The sequence below is a fragment of the Chanodichthys erythropterus genome, chromosome 10 (genome assembly GCF_024489055.1).
Source record: "Chanodichthys erythropterus isolate Z2021 chromosome 10, ASM2448905v1, whole genome shotgun sequence".
Lineage (NCBI taxonomy): Eukaryota > Metazoa > Chordata > Actinopteri > Cypriniformes > Xenocyprididae > Chanodichthys > Chanodichthys erythropterus.
Window position 1 is genome coordinate 52,720,715 of NC_090230.1, and position 16,486 is coordinate 52,737,200.

Below are 16,486 nucleotides of genomic sequence, written 5' to 3' on the forward strand. Positions count from 1 at the left end.
ACTTAGACTGGATGTTCAGTGAGTCATTCACTAAAGTGGCATATTAATTATACTAAAGTGGTCCAGTTATACCGACAAAGTCATACAAAGACACTTATAATGTTACGTTTCATAACATTCAACATGGAGAAAATGCTAGTTTTGCTTAAATTGTACATAACTGACCACTATGTTGGTAGGGTTCTGTGGGTGGTTACCAGGTCATTGAAAATGTATTATATTAATTTGAGTTTTTAATTTTAACCTTTTATTATTATACCAGCTGTATGTTTATAGCATTATTTGAGAGATGTTTTCCTTGAGAAAATTTAACATGTAGCTACTGTGCCTGATATGTATCCAAATGAATATTGATTATATTGAATCAAGATAGGAATCAAATCAGGAATCAAATCACAAGCTTATGAATTGAAATCGTGAAATTTGTGTCAAGAACTAATAAAAACAGTAGCCTACCAGTCAATTGTACCATGTAAACATTGTAACATATTGTCACTAATCTTAATGAAATTCTGTTTAGTTTCCAAATGTATTGACAATACACTTATTGTGATTGTAAACCACCTCAATCCCCACACACCTCCTTTCCATAATTCACACTCCAAGCTAAACTGTTGTTGTGTGTTTGCAATGGTGTTCTGAATGGCAGTTAGCATATTGCTTTGTGATTTCTTTGGTATTCTGTGGTTGTTTACTGACTCAAGTCTCTTAAGATATTTTGGTCTCTAGATATGGCTCAACATAAATCTATGACATTTCAACCATTTAATCAACATCTAGATGAAAATACAAGGCTCAATACAAGTTAAGCTCAGTTGACAGCATTTGTAGCATTGTTCATTTTACCTCAAAAAAAGAATTTTGACTCGTTGCTCCTAAGGTTGGGTTGAGGCACTTGTGGTACTTACAATGGTACTTTCACAAGTTTACATCTAATTAAATAGAGTTATGCGTATTTGGTGTGCTGTCCGGGGGGAGGGCTTTGAGCTCAGAATTTTAGCCCGAACCCAGAGTACTCCCCCCTCGACGTGGTAATAATAGATACCACTAGAAGTGTGGAGATGGGGTAGTGGAGGGAAGCTGAAGAACTGTCAATGAACAGAGTTGTGTCTGAGGTATATATACACCTCTTGTTGTTGGTTGATTAGCTGAAAGCTTTCCACTTGTGTTAATTAGGTTAATTATATGCACTGCTCCTCCCGAACCTTGTTAATAAAACATCATTAAGTAAACAGAGCTAATTTAAATAGAGAAATGCAAAGCTTATTATTTTATAAATGCACTTACATTAATTATTCTGTTAAAACTTGTGTATTTTAGGGTTGACATCAACAAAGTAGTACATAACTTTACACAGAAAAAAATATATATATTTTTTTTATGTTTCCAAATTGGCCCCATTCACTTCCGTTGTAAGTTTCTCACCGTAAAGCTGACTTTGAAAGGAACAAATGAAAGCTATATACAGTTTAATGATGCTGACTTGACAAAGCCAGGCCTGAAAGTATGAAATGGCTTTAAGACTTGAGGCTTGAAGATTTTATTGTCAGATAGACAAAGACAGATGAAGACAGGACAACAAATAAAATCTCTGAGCATATTAGACCACCATCATGCTAGCATGTTTTAAAATACTGCTAGTATATGAACAATAAAAATAGCAAACACACATTTTTACATACTAAAATGTGAGATAGCATGAGACATAAGAAAAAAGACATCAGACAGTGTTTTTTTTTTTAAACCGGTGTATTTGTCCAGCTTTCCATGAATGTAAAATACATAAATATAATAAAATAAGCATTTACATCTGATATTTTGCTGACATCAGAAACCATATACACAGGAGCCAGAGAGTTACGCAAATCGTCAGCGCAGTTTTGCGCTGCAACCAATACAAGACACATTAAAACCGTCAATACCGCGACTGTCACTCAATGTTAAGAGATCTCAGCATTGAAAACATCATCCAGTACACTAGTGTCCCAGTAAAACATCATCACAAGAATAAGCAGTAACATCTGAGGTATTTATCGGACAACCCTCACCTCACTTTTGGCGGTGAAGAGTAAAAAGTAACAGACTTTTATGGTTCTGTTCATAATTTTTTTATACTAATTGAAGTAAGTGAACCGCTGTGCTTATGGTACAGAGAGACTGGATGAACATTAATGTGAATACCCTGTCACTTTCACTGATAAGGTGCGGTCATATATTATTGAGAGTTCCCATTCCAAATTGGCACAAAATTTCAAATAGCAAAATTTTGCTGATCAGTAAATATGATGGCACCTATAGACTGATATATCAGCTAGATCGTTTAATGGGCCATTTTGAAATGATCGGCATAGTTAACGATAACTATGCAAGCATAGCCGATTAATAGTGTTGGCGCCCCCTTGAGCCTTAATAACTGATAACACAGCCTAAAAAAAGTGTAAAATTTGTGTCAAAATGAATCCTGATAATAAATTAGACATGCTGATCTTTAGTACGGTCTATCTTTCCTATGATGCTGTTCACTAGAAATGATGTAATGAGTGAAAACATTGAAGCATGGATGGACAGTTGAGACCTTAATAAATAAAGCTTGAAAGGCTGGTGTTTCCTTATGAAAACAGCCCTCAGGTAGGCACACTTGAGTTAGTGTAGGCTTTTATCATGGATTTTATCATCTCCATAAGACTGCCTACACCTCAACATCCGCAAAGATACATTCACATTCTTGTACATTTCCAGTTACCCAATTCTAAGAACCCAAAATGAGTCAGTTTTTATGAGAATATATTAACCAAATCTATGAATTCCCATCATATTGGGAAACAGAACTGCCTGATATTTGCATCCAATGCACTTCAATTTAGTTAAAATAAAAAAACTAACCCTGCATCCTATCCACCCTAAATAGTATTAAATATTACTAATAATGTCTCTTACTATTTATGATGGATAGCATGCACATTGAGACGCAGGTTAAGTAACAATATAATAAATGCTAATCCGCTTTCTATCCAGCAGATGGCAACAAAACCTCTTCGAGGGAATGACCTTGCTATGTACCTTGGTCTATAACCTCTGTTAGTGTCAATTTCTTACAGCATCAAAACACACAATTCAAATTGGAGAGAAAATAATACTGTCCAGCAGGCGTCACAAGAACGATAAAAAAAATAGAAGAAACAAATAAAAAAAGATGAGCACCCACTCAGGAGACAGGCAAGAGCAAGGAAGCCTTTGATGGAGAATTTAAAGAGGACAATGAGAGTGAAAATATCATTTTGATTTCTCCTAAGAGATCATAGTGTGCTAAAAGATGTATGAGACTCCTTAGAGAGACCTATTAATAATTATCTGCATTGGGAATTACATCAGACGCACCAGTTTATGCCTGCCTGCCTATGATGGGACAGAATCACATTCATAATATTACTTAAAAAAGAGCCATTTTTCTCAACGGTTACTTTGGGAGAATCTCACCCAAGCCTGTCATGCACACCTCCAGGTCGTATATCACTCCAAAAGCAAAAGAAAACCTTATGAAATTATATTTTGCATAAATAAAATGAAGCCTATGTTTATGTTTTGATTTGTGACATTATTTTCATTACAATTAAGCACATTTCCTCCCTTCTTGAATTATTAACTGATTTTGGAGAAAATCTTCATTTATTCCTCCAATTCCTATTATTGCAGTGTGTGAAAAAATAAATAAATAAATGATATATTGTTAAAATTGTACATTATTTATACACAATGATATTTGTAACATATTACCGTAGTGAGAAGCCTCAACGAGAATGACAATTATAAAACTCACAAGCAAAACATTCAGATGCATTGCAGTTATGAGATAAGGTAATAAGAAAAAATGACTTTGTAAATGATTTTGAGGTGAAATACAACCTAGATATCTTCCTTGTGAGCTTATTTCTACTAGCTCTTTTCAATAACACAGAGAGGTATAAAATCAATTTTCTGAAAAGAAAAGTGCACCCAAATGAGGATCCAGTAATCTTGCTCGTCTCCATTATGTAAACGTAACCTAGATGAAGAGTGATAGTGCTGTAACAAACATAAGATACTCATTCAAACATGGCACCCTACAGAAAGCTGCCTTAAAAGTACCGTCCATATCACCAAAATTCAGACGGCTGAGTTACAGTATCTAAAATACATTACTCCTATGTATTTTTTTTTTTTGTGCCCATCTCTAATATTTAAAAAGTGCGAACAAGTCCAAAACAGTTATACTGACCATTAAAGAGGGTCAGAGCAAATCGAGCAGTTGTTTTTTTCACAGTGCATTAGATAGACACAGTCAAAGAATGAATATGGCAGGATATTGGAGATCTTCCTGATGCTCATGCACAAGTTTTTACGAACTTATAAGTGCGTGTTGGCAGAACAGAGGTAATAAAATCCAAACAAACTGTTGCGGTCAGCATCTGCTTAAAAAAAGGCTTATGCTCAGTCTGTCAGTCTCAGAGCTCTGGTGGTTCTCCATTGGAAGAATGACTAAAATAAAAATATTGGCACAGTGAAGAGGTACTGGGGAAAACTACACCTCCAATATCATCATCATCGCCAACCAGGACACCTCGTATCTTATCAGACTCCATATTCAGACTGGATGATGCTTAGTATTCTGTTCCAAAACGTAGTGAATTGTCGATATTCAAACAAAAAACTGAATATAAATATACTCCTAATTCATTCAGTAGTGAAAAGTATAAATAAAATATCAGTAGATCAGTCTAATTAAAATAGACTATTTTATCCAATATGTGTGTGCTATGTATTTTTATGCTTATTAGAGCATCACAGTGTTAGCTTAGCAACATGCTAACAGCAAATTCTAAGCCCAAACTATACTTCGGTTTTTATGTGTATGCTAGGTTATATGTACAGTACACAGTAAAGTACCATTTGAAGGGCCATGCATATTCACGTCAAAACTGAAGTATATACTTTAAAGTATAATTTAAAATCACTCGTGAGGCGAGTTTCATGTGTGTGAGGAGCACTATCTGTATGACACGCAAAGTTGCTGCCTATGTAAAGCGCTCTAAATTGGTCACTTATGAGGGCCAATTTCCGTTATTGGTATAGTTCACACAAAATAAACTTTTCTATCATTATTTTCGTTCCAAACCCGTATGGCTTTCTCTCTTCTGTAGAACACAAAGAGATATTTAAAAGATCAATCCAAGCCAGTGTTATTTTAGCATCACTGAGATAGTATTATAGTTTATACTATATAGTTAATCAGTTTTTATTTTTATTTTGCATTTTTTATTTTAAAGTGCCCCTATTATGCTATTTTAAAGGTTCCTCATGTTGTTTTTGAGGTCTCCTACAATAGGTTTAACAGAAACGATTGCGTCACCTTTTCCATATCAATTCAAGTTCTCATCCTTTTGAAGTGCATGCAAATTGGATTCGCAGGGCTGAGAATAGCGTCTTCTCAACATGTTGACAACACAAACCAAGCTCTTTCAGGCCTCAGCTACAACTACAACTTGAGGGTCAAAGTAGACGTTGTTGGCGGGCAGCCAATGAAGACCATAGGCTGCCATTATGCAAATTTGTTACATTGTTACGTAGGTATGTAAGAGGAAGTGAGGCTGGAAATGCTGACGACTCGTTTCGGTAGTTCAGAATAGATTCTTTCTTTTAGGATACAATAGCTAGCTATATTTGTCGTGCACTTTGATATTTAAAACTATGCAGATCTTTTACATTCACAAACGGCTATATTACACACTGCATGAAAGGTAATATTCAAAAAAGCATAATAGGGGCACTTTAATTTTATTTAGTTTTAGCTAAAAGTAACTAAACTTTAAAAGTTTTAATTTTGTTGTTTGTTTCAAATTTAGTATCTTTTTGATTCATTTTATTGCAAATTAAACTAAATTAAAATGAGAAATGTGAAATAAAAAAGCTTAGGTTTTTTAAATGTTTGTATTTTATTCTAGTTAGCATTTATTTTAAATGGTAAAAATGTTTATTTTTTTATGTTTTTAGTTTTAGTTTCTGTTTTAGTTACCTATTACAACCCTGGTCCAAGTTGCTCTTTTCTATCTAACGAAAGTGTTTGGAGATCTGTGTTCACCTTTCACTTTTATTGTATTCTTTTGTTCTCCATGCAAGAAAAAAAGTCCAGAGTTTGGCAATAGACCGCACTGCAGCTCACTAGGTTTTGGAACACAGCCTTTCTTCAGTCTCTTCAGTCCGTTTTCTCATGAATCTGATCCTCTGTCCTCTCGTTAGGTTCTTGAGCTGGTTCTGCAGATGAGTCGTCTTCTGAACAAGGTTGTGTAGCTGGTTCTGGAGTTGTCTTTGATATGCTCGAGTCATTCTCCTCTCCTCGCACGTCCTCTCCACTGGTACCGGTTGGTGTCCTGGCTCTACGTGCGTCGAGGTAAGCTACAATGATCTCACAGTTTTGGTAGATGATCATGCCCGAGAGGGTGAGTGCAGCTCCAGCACAGCTAAGAGCCGTCAGCTGGTGCCCAAACAGCAGCTGGGAGAGCAGCAGGTTCCCCACCACATTCAGGTTGCCCAGGATGTGCAGTGTGACAGCGGAGGTCAGGGTGATGACACAGCAGCTGGCCAGGTTGTACAGCACTGAACCCAGACAGCTGAGCAAGATGAAACCCCAGAGGTGATGGTCATACTGGAAAGGGGACTGCAGCGCTGCCCAGTTCTCCAGAACCAGGGCGGCTACGGCCAGGATGCAGAAGCTGGGGATGGACATCAGATACAGTAGGAAGATAGAGTTGATCTTCTCCTCCTGGAGCAAGATGCCTGACAATTACAAATATACAAAGAAAAAGTGGTGCAATTTAGCCATTATAGAGTGCAACAGTGCCCGCCCACTTTTTCAGCAGCGCTGGTTCTGTGAGTATTTTTTCCATTAATTTCTCCCATAGGGATTTCGAAGAAGTTTTTGTTAAAGCCATGAATGAGCCAGCCAGCTACAAGGTGAATCACAACATTAAAAACTTTGATTTTAAGCAAAAAAATATTTGAAAAATGACAAAAATACATAGGTACAAGACTGAGTGCTTAACAGCTTTAGTGATAGAAAGAACTACAATCCCATGAAGCATTTGCAAACAGCATAATCGACTCATTTAAAAATGTTGGTTTTATGTTACAGTACCTGTTAAAAATTTGGAAACATTACAATTCTTTTATGTTTTTGAAAGAAGTCTCTTATGCTCACCAAGGCTGCATTTATTTAATCAAAAATACAGTAAAACGGTAATATTGAGAAATATCATTATAAATTAAAAAAAACTGTTTATTTAAATTTTAAAACCATCAAACCATAATTTCTCCAGTCTTCAGTGTCACATGATCCTTCAGAAATCATTCTAATATGATTATTTGCTGCTCAAGAAACATTTCTTATTATTATCATTATTGAATGAAAACAGTTGTGCTGTTTTTTTCAGAAATCTTTGATGAATAAAGTTCAAAGAACAGCATTTATATGCATTTATTAAATATAATTTTTTGTAACATTATAAATGTCTACACTTTCACTTTTGATCAATTTAATAAATTCTTGCAGAATTAAATTATTTGCCATAAATTATATTACCACAAATGTTTAAATGGTATATTTTTTTCTGCAAAAAGAGTTAAGCAGCAAAAAACAACATTTTCAACACTGATAATAATAATAAATGTTTCTTGAGCATCAAATCATCATATTAGATTGATTTCTGAAGTATCATGTGACACTGAAAACTCGAGTAATGATGCTGAAAATTCAGATTTGATCAAAGGAATAAATTATATTTTTTAAATGTATTCAAATAGAAAACAATTATTTTCAATTGTAATAATATTTCACAATATTACTGTTTTTACTGTATTTTTATTAAATAAATGTAGCCTTAGTGAGTAGAAGAGACTTCTTTCAAAAACAACAACAAAAAAAAATGTAAGAGCGTAGGATTGGTGGAATTTTCTGTACAGCATCGTGGATAATGTAGTTTCACAGTAAGGCTGTCTTTAAAGGTTTATAAGTTGCCGTTAAAAATCTATTTGACTATAGAGAAATTGAATGGAATTTTTACTTCTGGATCCCGACTGTTGCACTCTACTGACATTTTTTTTTTGGCCATCTGGATTGTCATTTATGAAAGCGCATGCTGAGCTATAGTGTGACGCATATAGTAAACAACCTTAACCTCTGTGATGCAATGGTCACAACTAAAATAGTAGACTACTGAAACATAACACCAACTGATGACCTAGATAAGTCCACATGGAGTAACTTTTCTGGACCAAGAAAGCAAAGTAGCTGAGTACATTAATTACAACCTTTAACAACAGTTAAAGGTTAAAAGGTTAAACAACAGTTTGTTAAAAACAAGGCACTGCCCATTTAGCTTGCATGCAAACTGTAGGTTATGTTATGCAACCGTACAATGACTAAGAATCTTCTTTGACATGCATTGCATTGAATAGCATCAGCATATGTGGTTGCAGCTGTTTGTGACAAGATATGAAGTCATAAAAAGACTAAATGTGTACAAAACAGGTTCTCCCACTAAACTAAAGCACAGACTCTTGCCCTCTTATCCAGCCTGGTTCCTTGATGTTCCCAGACACCAACATAATTATTCTAGGGAGGAGGTCACTTAGTGTAATGGAGCTCAGCTGACACTCATTTTAAGAAATCAAAAACAGTCAAGTAGCCAATGCACATCTGTTATTGTGAGTTCATTTGCTACTTGGGGAAATCGGGTTAGAACAACAGCAGCAGAAGCAGCAGCAGCATGTAACCGCTCATGGGTGAGTCTCGGGAACAGGATGTGCCAGCTGTTGGCAGACAGGACGTTTTCCACTCTGATTCAGACAGACACTAGGAAGTTACAACAGTGTGGAACATAAAAACGTGAACTAGCCTGATGGAGAGACGAGAATAGACTCTGCTGTAAGGAAAATTTGGTTAAGAATATTTTCATATGTCAATAAAAGAGCCACTGACCTTATAAATTATGGTAATGAATCTAGATATAGCTTCAAATATCTTTCTAAACCTATAAACACATGTTTTATTGTCAAACTGATACTATATGACATTTCCAGCTAGGTCTGGAAACACCAAGTTAAAATTCCCTAATGTTTACAGGTTTCAAATGACATTGAAAACCCTGAATAGAACTAACTCTGCGAAATGTATGGCTACACGGCTGAGTTATAACCAGTCTAGTTCACTACAACGATTCGAATGAATGGGTCCACTTAAAAGAATCTCATTCCCAACTGTCTATCACTTACTTTGTTGAATGGTTTTTACGCCTCTTAACATGGTGGCGGCGAACACAAACAAGCAGCCGGTCTGGTCGAACTGCACCTCGCCCATAATGCTGAACGACGCCCCGAGACAGATGGGCATCATCGCGGTGTACTTCAGGATGTGGTGCTGCTTCCCGAGAATCAGCGTGGAAATAGCCAGTGTAAACAGCGGCGTTGTGGTGTAGATCATCTGTGCGAACGAAAGCTGCACATAATTGAGTCCCACGTTTCCAAACGCGATACTGGCACAGAATGTCAAACTCAACAGGAATACTTTGAATTTGGCGCTGTTTGTTAAATTCTGCTCGCCGATACCTCTGTGCTGGATAACCCTGCATTTTATCAGTCCGTAGTCCACCACTATCGCCGTCAGCATGTGGAGGGCTGACAGAAGCAGCGGGTATCTGAAATTGTACACGGCGAATATCCATTTGTTGAGGCTGGAAATGGTGGTGCCCGTCACCAGCCACACGGAGACAGCGAACATGAGGTGCAGCATTTCTGGCGGTTGCTTCTTCCCCTTCTCGGTGTCCCGGGTCTCCGCGCACTTGTTGGAGGGGCCATCGGTACTAATCATGTTCGTTTCATCTTCGCACCTGCAGGGTAAACACATCTTAGTTCACAACGTAAATAAATAATCCATCTCCGCAAATCAAAAAAACTAAGGGAGTAGCAATAGTATTCGAGTCAGATGTTTGTTCACTCTCTATTGAAGGAACTGAAGCCGGGTGTGATGTCCTGTCTTAACGCCCTATAGCAACCGTGTGTTTTGGAAGCGGACAGAAACAACATTCCGATTGCCTACACGTGTTATTATGTGTCGTTGGTCTGTCTGGGTTGTGACGTAAGGGCAGGCAAGGACGCTTGTTTTGGGCATGAGACGTAGTGGCGGTTCATTCGTGAACCAATCGGTTCTTTTGAATGAATCTTGACTCTCTGGCTGGATTCGAAATAGCATACTCCTAGGGCCTGTCATTGCCTGTCTTTGCACTTGATCACTTGTCTACTTCAAGTCACCGTAATCAAAATCGACAATTCTTTTTTTTTATGGAATATTGCAGTATTTATTATATAAGATTTAACCATGCACATCATTATTCATGTGCGCACTTAATCTTTAATCAAAACAACTTTCCCAACTTCTCTTCTCCAACGATCCAATCAATTCCCCATGGACAAACTCAAGTCCTGCACAGTTTTTCTTATTCAAGAAGCCATTTTACTCAGAAATATGTCACAATAGTGAAGAAAGGGCTATTGCAACTTCTTATGCCGACTTTAAGGCTTACATGACTTTTGTACAGATTTTTGCCACAATTTGCAGTCTGGACAAGTCAACAGTGGTTCAGAAAAAGACTGCAAATTTTGGGCAGGCACAGCTGACCAGTTTCACAGGAAATCAGGTAGTTTAGGTTGTTTCTTCTGCTTCAGACTATACAGACATGTTTGATATTTTGAGCTGATTTTAGAACACTTTTTTTTCATTTGTCGTCACGCATCTTCTAGCAAAATGCTGCATGTTTCTGCCTGAGTTTGTTTTTGGAATGGCTTTAAAGTCTGGAACAGTGTGTAATCCTCTGTATATGATGTTCAGGTTTTCTCTGTGACCATTTACAAAGACAGCAAGTGTGTGATGCCTAGTGTTTCTAAAACTTTAAAAGTAGTGTAGTGTATGCCAGCATTTTCATGACGTATTACCTGTATTTTGCCCGAGTGTGCAAGTAGGCATGAAGAATGCAAGTGTGTATAGAACTTTTGATTACCTGTATACATAAACTTCTATGTCTCCAGTCTGGAGTGCTTCTATTTAAGTGATAAAAAGCAGATGCAAATGTTTTATAAAATACACACACTCATCTCTGCACCAATAAAATGTGCAAAACTTCACGGTTTTCTACCAAATTATAGCTATTGTAATATCGAATTAACTTAACATACAATGTAAAGTTTTCCTCAAAATCGTGAGATTTTTAGGGCATGTGAATTTATGAACACGATGAATGTGAATGATATATTTGACCCTGGACCACAAAACCAGTCATAAGTCGCACAGGTATATTTGTAGCAATACATTGTATGGGTCAAAGTGATCGATTTTTCTTTTATGCCAAAAATCATTAGGATATTAAGTAAAGATTATGTTCCATGAAGATATTTTGTAAATTTCCCACTGTAAATATATCAAACATTTATTTTTGTGAGTGGATATACATTAAGGACTTAATTTGGACAACTTTAAAGGCGATTTTCTCAATATTTAGATTTTTTTTGCACCCTCAGATTCCAGATTTTCAAGTAGTTGTGTCTGTCAAATATTATCATATCATAACAAACCATACATCAATGGAAAGCTTATTTATTCAGCTTTCAGTTGACATATGGAACTCAATTTCAAAAAATTGACCCTTATGACTGGTTTTGTGGTCCATAAGGGATAGGCTTGGCCTCAAATATCACTCCGAAGTGGTATTAGACAAAGGGTGCTTCTCAATATCCCTCCTTGTTTCCTCACTCCTCCGTCCTCCATCCTATGATCCGGAAAACGATCAAGCTCAGCCATCTTGAAGGACATCTCAATTCTCTAATTGCACCGTGAGGAGGCGAGGAACGAGGAGTGAGGAAGCTTCCTGAGGAGTTATGAGCGAGGATACACAGGTGCATCCTTTGCGGACGTCTTTCTCATCCTGACGCCACATAAATTCTCCTCCCCCTTCTTATCTGTCACTAGCCTGGGTGCCAGCCCGAACCCCGCCCACAACATTTTTTGGACGGGAAGTTCGGTCTGGACTCGATCCATTATGGAGTAATTATGCTCGGCTCCCAGAAGGCCGAGCCAATCAAATTGCTAGGGCGGGCTTTAATCGATGATGGACAGGCTATCTGCGGTTATGTAACCACCCACGTCATCAAAGAGCGCTTGGGTTGAATTGGTTTTCACCAACGATGACTGCTGGAGAAGTAAGATGTTTAGATTCCGCTATCACGTCTGTAATAAAAGAAATCGACAGCGCATTCATTTTAAAAGACGAACAAAGAACCGCAATCAAGGCATTTGTCGATGGGAAAGATGTGTTTGCCGTCCTTCCAACAGGATTCGGCAAAAGTTTAAGTACAAGTTCAACATACGTCACTTACTGCGTGGCTCTGATTGGTTGTAGATCTATCCAATTGAATTCAGAGTTTTTTTTTTTTTTTTTTTCTACTGGTTCGGTTAAGACACGCCCCATAATTCAAGTGCAATGGAGCAGTATCAGACTCACATTCTGCCTAGAATATGAGTATGACGAAGTCAGGCTAATCTGTCACAATAATTTAAATGTATGCTTTACTTTTACAGATTAAATAAACTTTATATCTCATATATTTCAACTAGGCATCCTACTTTTTTCACATTTATTATATTTTTTTAAATAACCAAACTTTAACAACATGTGGGTAGATCCCTCGAGTGTAGCTGACGACGCTTTGAAGTGACGCTAAAGGGAGCGAGAATTTATCATTTCACTTGATTCAATTCCTCCGTCCTCTCGTCTTTTCCTTGCGTCCTTCCCTCGCATCCTGAAGGGGTGGAGCTAAGACGCGAGGAAAGGAAGCAAGGAAAGGAAACGAGGATGCACAAATAAGAATTGAGAAGCACCCATAGTGTGGATTTAGATTAAGTGAACTGAGCCGTTGCATGTCTTTTCTAATGAATACACACTCTCAAGTGGCCAAGACTGCAAGTTTGGGCCCTTCTATTTCTGCCAATGTCTCAATATTTATATTGCTAAAATTGAAAGAGTAATAGGCCTATGCTTTACTGAATTTAGTCAAAGGCTTGCCTAACGAATCAGCAAATTATTCGAGTTACTGTAATGACCAGACCAGTGTCAAATCTGATCCCCAAGTGATCCCGTTGGCTCAAAGAACCTGCAATAGGTGCCTGTTTACAATTCCTTCAAAATCACATTACGATATGTGTTGTTCATGATGTAATTTTATAATGACCATTAATGACTGTTTTATTAATGTAGCATACAGATACCTGATTAGCCTGATAGCTTATCTTACACTGTGCATTTCCACTTACCCCTATGTGTATTCACAACAATCTTTAATGTAATGTAAAAATGCATGTAAAATATCCACATAATTAAGTTATAAAAACACCGATCAGGTTTGATTATTTGTTTATCATTATTATTAGGCTATTATTTATTAACAGTTTATCAAGTGAAAGATATTACATTGTCTAATCTGTTTTCTTATGCACTATAGTACGCATCTATATACATATTTTGATGTTGTTTATGTGTAACGTTACTTAGTTAGTAGAGAGACCCAATTTCAAGGGAGGACCTGTTTTCTCACGACACCGGGGGAACGCAGGGAAATTAATCCACCAAGTCTACCAATCAGAAATCGGCTCGTGGCGCTGCCGGTTTTGGATTGGTGCCCCCCTATTTATTCAAAATACTCTATGAAAATGGTTCAGTAAAAGCAAATCCTAAACAAATCAGTGGCTATGTTAAATAAATAGTCGGGATAGCGAGTCGTTGAATGTTTTTGTCGCGGACTTCACTGCTGTCGGTGGCTTCTAGATTGACAGCGCAGCAAATGGTCGCTCTGTGGTCCATAGAGGCTTATTTCATCCGGGATCCCGTGATGGGGTGCCAGAAACTGCGACGACTATCCAGCCAAGCCAAATTACAAAGATTTCAGTTTAAACAATAACAAGAGACTTAAATGCATTGCGTAATAAAACAAGGCCGTACATGTGTACAAATGACGCTGGTCGATGACGTCGAGTCACCGCAGCATCGGTATATTTCATGTCCCGTTTCTAAGTGTAATTTCCACGGAGGTTGTTCCAGCCTAAACGTGTCATATATTCCTTGTTTTATATTAATATCTCCTTATATTCGCTTGGTAATGCGACTGTCGAATCATATCAAGGATGCACTTGTCTTGATCTTCTCGCTTATTGTCACCTCCAGTAAACCGTGGAAGCAAAACTGTTCATAAATGACACTAGTAAGACCCTCACAGAGGAACAAACAAACCAGTCCGCGTCAACAGAGTATAATACAATCATAAACAGGGCACAACATGATCAAATGCATTTCTGTCGTCACTTACCTTTTTCCCGCACTGCTGAAGCTAAATGCGTTTAATTATATCCTGCGCGGAGACACATGCGGCTCTTTCTGTGAACTGCCAGTTGTTGCCAGATCAGCTGTGCAATACGTCACCCTTCTGTTCATTCAGTGCGCCTGCTGAAAGGTGACCGTGCTGGCACGTGGACAATCAGTTTCACAATAAATAATAAAAATGCTCGAGCATCTCAAAGAATGCGTGTTTATTTATTTCTCTAGCGAACATAATAAATACCCCCCCCCCTCCATTTTATAACCACTGTATTGTTTTCTATATTTAACTCAAATTAAAAAAGGTAAACAATACTGCCAATAAAGCTTTTATTTTTCATGACTTTGTCAAAAATGTCACTCACATCTAGGCTACATTTTACAATGTCATACAGTAGGCTATGCAAGATGAAGACTTGTATGGTTATTTTAGATTGCAGGTTTAGCCTGGTTAAAGGGATAGTTCACCCAAAGATGAAAATTCTGTCATTTATTCACCCTCAAGTTATTCCAAACCTGTATGAGTTTCATTCTTCTGCTGAACACAAAGGAAGATATTTGGAAGAAGGTTTGTAACCAAGGCTGCTTTGGGGCACCATTGTAGGGGGAAAAAAATACTATGGAAGTCAAAGGTGCCTCAGAACTGTTCAGTTTCCCACATTCTACAAAATATCTTCTTTTATGTTCATCAGAAGAAATAAATGTATACAGGTTTGGAATAGCTTGAGGGTGAGTAAATAATGACAGAATTTTCAGTTTTGGGTGAACTATCCCTTTAAGTCTGCCCTTCTGAACTAGTGGATCAGGATCTTCCATTAAGAAACGTGTTCAGTGTGCAACAAATGGTACTGAGCAATGTTGCCACCCATCATATGTACTTGTATCATTGTGCAAATAAAACATTTAAGTGCATCTACATCAGAAAATTCTCACTTTTATATTCACTCGGTAGATTTTAGGATATTTTGTTGCCTGGAAACTAAATTGCTTCTAGAAGGTTAAAACAATGATGTGTTGTATTTTACCATTATGTTGTATTTTGACAATTTTACCAAATTATGGTCCAGAGTTATTCCAAGTACGTTGGCGCCAACTACTGGCCGTGATGAGAACTGAAATGCTACAACAACAAAAACGGACCAAAACCAACCAGTACTGACAACCCTTGAAATATTAAACATATAATTATTGTTCTTAGCTTTGTATTATATTCAAATTATTTTGACAACCAAGACAAATTCACATCATTATTTACAGTGAAAATTTTAGTGACGAACTTCAATAAGAGTCCTTGGAGTGCAATATCCAACACATTCAACATCACCATATCGGAATCATATTTAATCAATTTCTATAGTTATAATAATCAGCTTAAAGGGTTAGTTCACCCAAAAATGACATTTCTGTCATTAAATACTCACCCGCCTCATGTCGTTCCACACCCACATCTGTCGTTCTATTGCTGTCTATGGACGAGTCACCTCTTGGATTTCATCAAAAATATCTTAATTTGTGTTCCGAAGATGAACAAAGGTTTACGGGTGTGGAACGACATGAGGGTGAGTAATTAATTGACAGAATTTTGCGTAGCCTACATTGGAAAGTGTCATTTTTGCAGTTCTTATGGTGCTGATCTCTGAAGAGACTTGCTTTTTGTTGAAAAACTCAAAAACAGACAGTAAATATGAAGTTCAGTCAGTCCTTTACATTTTGCACAATGCACTAACACAGTTTCTGACATATACTCTAATTTAAAGTGTACATATAACACTGGTCTGCTCATATTCTGAATGTTTTTAATGCCTAAATATGAGTTTCCTTCATCCTCATTTTGGTTACAGTTTACAGTCAGTATTCCAGACTATTTTTCCTTGCAGCATGAATGGTGTATGTAGTGTTAATGTACTTTATGCAGCTAATACTGGAAACTAGAAAGTATTGCCACTACAAAATGCTAGTTATTAACAACATAGTCAAGGCCAAAGGTTTGCAAACACCCTAAAATGTGACCTGGTACTGTGTACCTTCCTGTGAGTGTT

At 37.1% G+C, this 16,486-nt stretch overlaps 1 protein-coding gene across 5 annotated transcripts; it reads right to left on the bottom strand.

Moving 5' to 3' along the window:
* Positions 1-1,119: 1,119 nt before the first annotated feature.
* slc35e4 (solute carrier family 35 member E4) lies at positions 1,120-14,573 on the bottom strand. 5 transcript variants are annotated; one of them, XM_067398154.1, is made up of 4 exons: positions 14,440-14,573; positions 9,304-9,917; positions 8,928-8,954; positions 1,120-6,810 (listed from the first exon to the last, which is right to left on the bottom strand). In XM_067398154.1, exons 2-4 carry the CDS (start codon positions 9,896-9,898, stop codon positions 6,230-6,232), a joined length of 1,203 nt encoding a protein of 400 aa, XP_067254255.1. In that variant the 5' UTR covers positions 9,899-9,917; positions 14,440-14,573; the 3' UTR covers positions 1,120-6,229. The 5 variants fall into 5 exon arrangements, with proteins under 5 accessions (XP_067254255.1, XP_067254254.1, XP_067254252.1 ...); XM_067398153.1 differs by lacking the exon at positions 14,440-14,573 and adding an exon at positions 14,076-14,092; XM_067398151.1 differs by lacking the exon at positions 14,440-14,573 and adding an exon at positions 10,025-11,633 and having other exon boundaries at positions 8,928-8,951.
* Between the last annotated feature and the right edge of the window lie 1,913 nt (positions 14,574-16,486).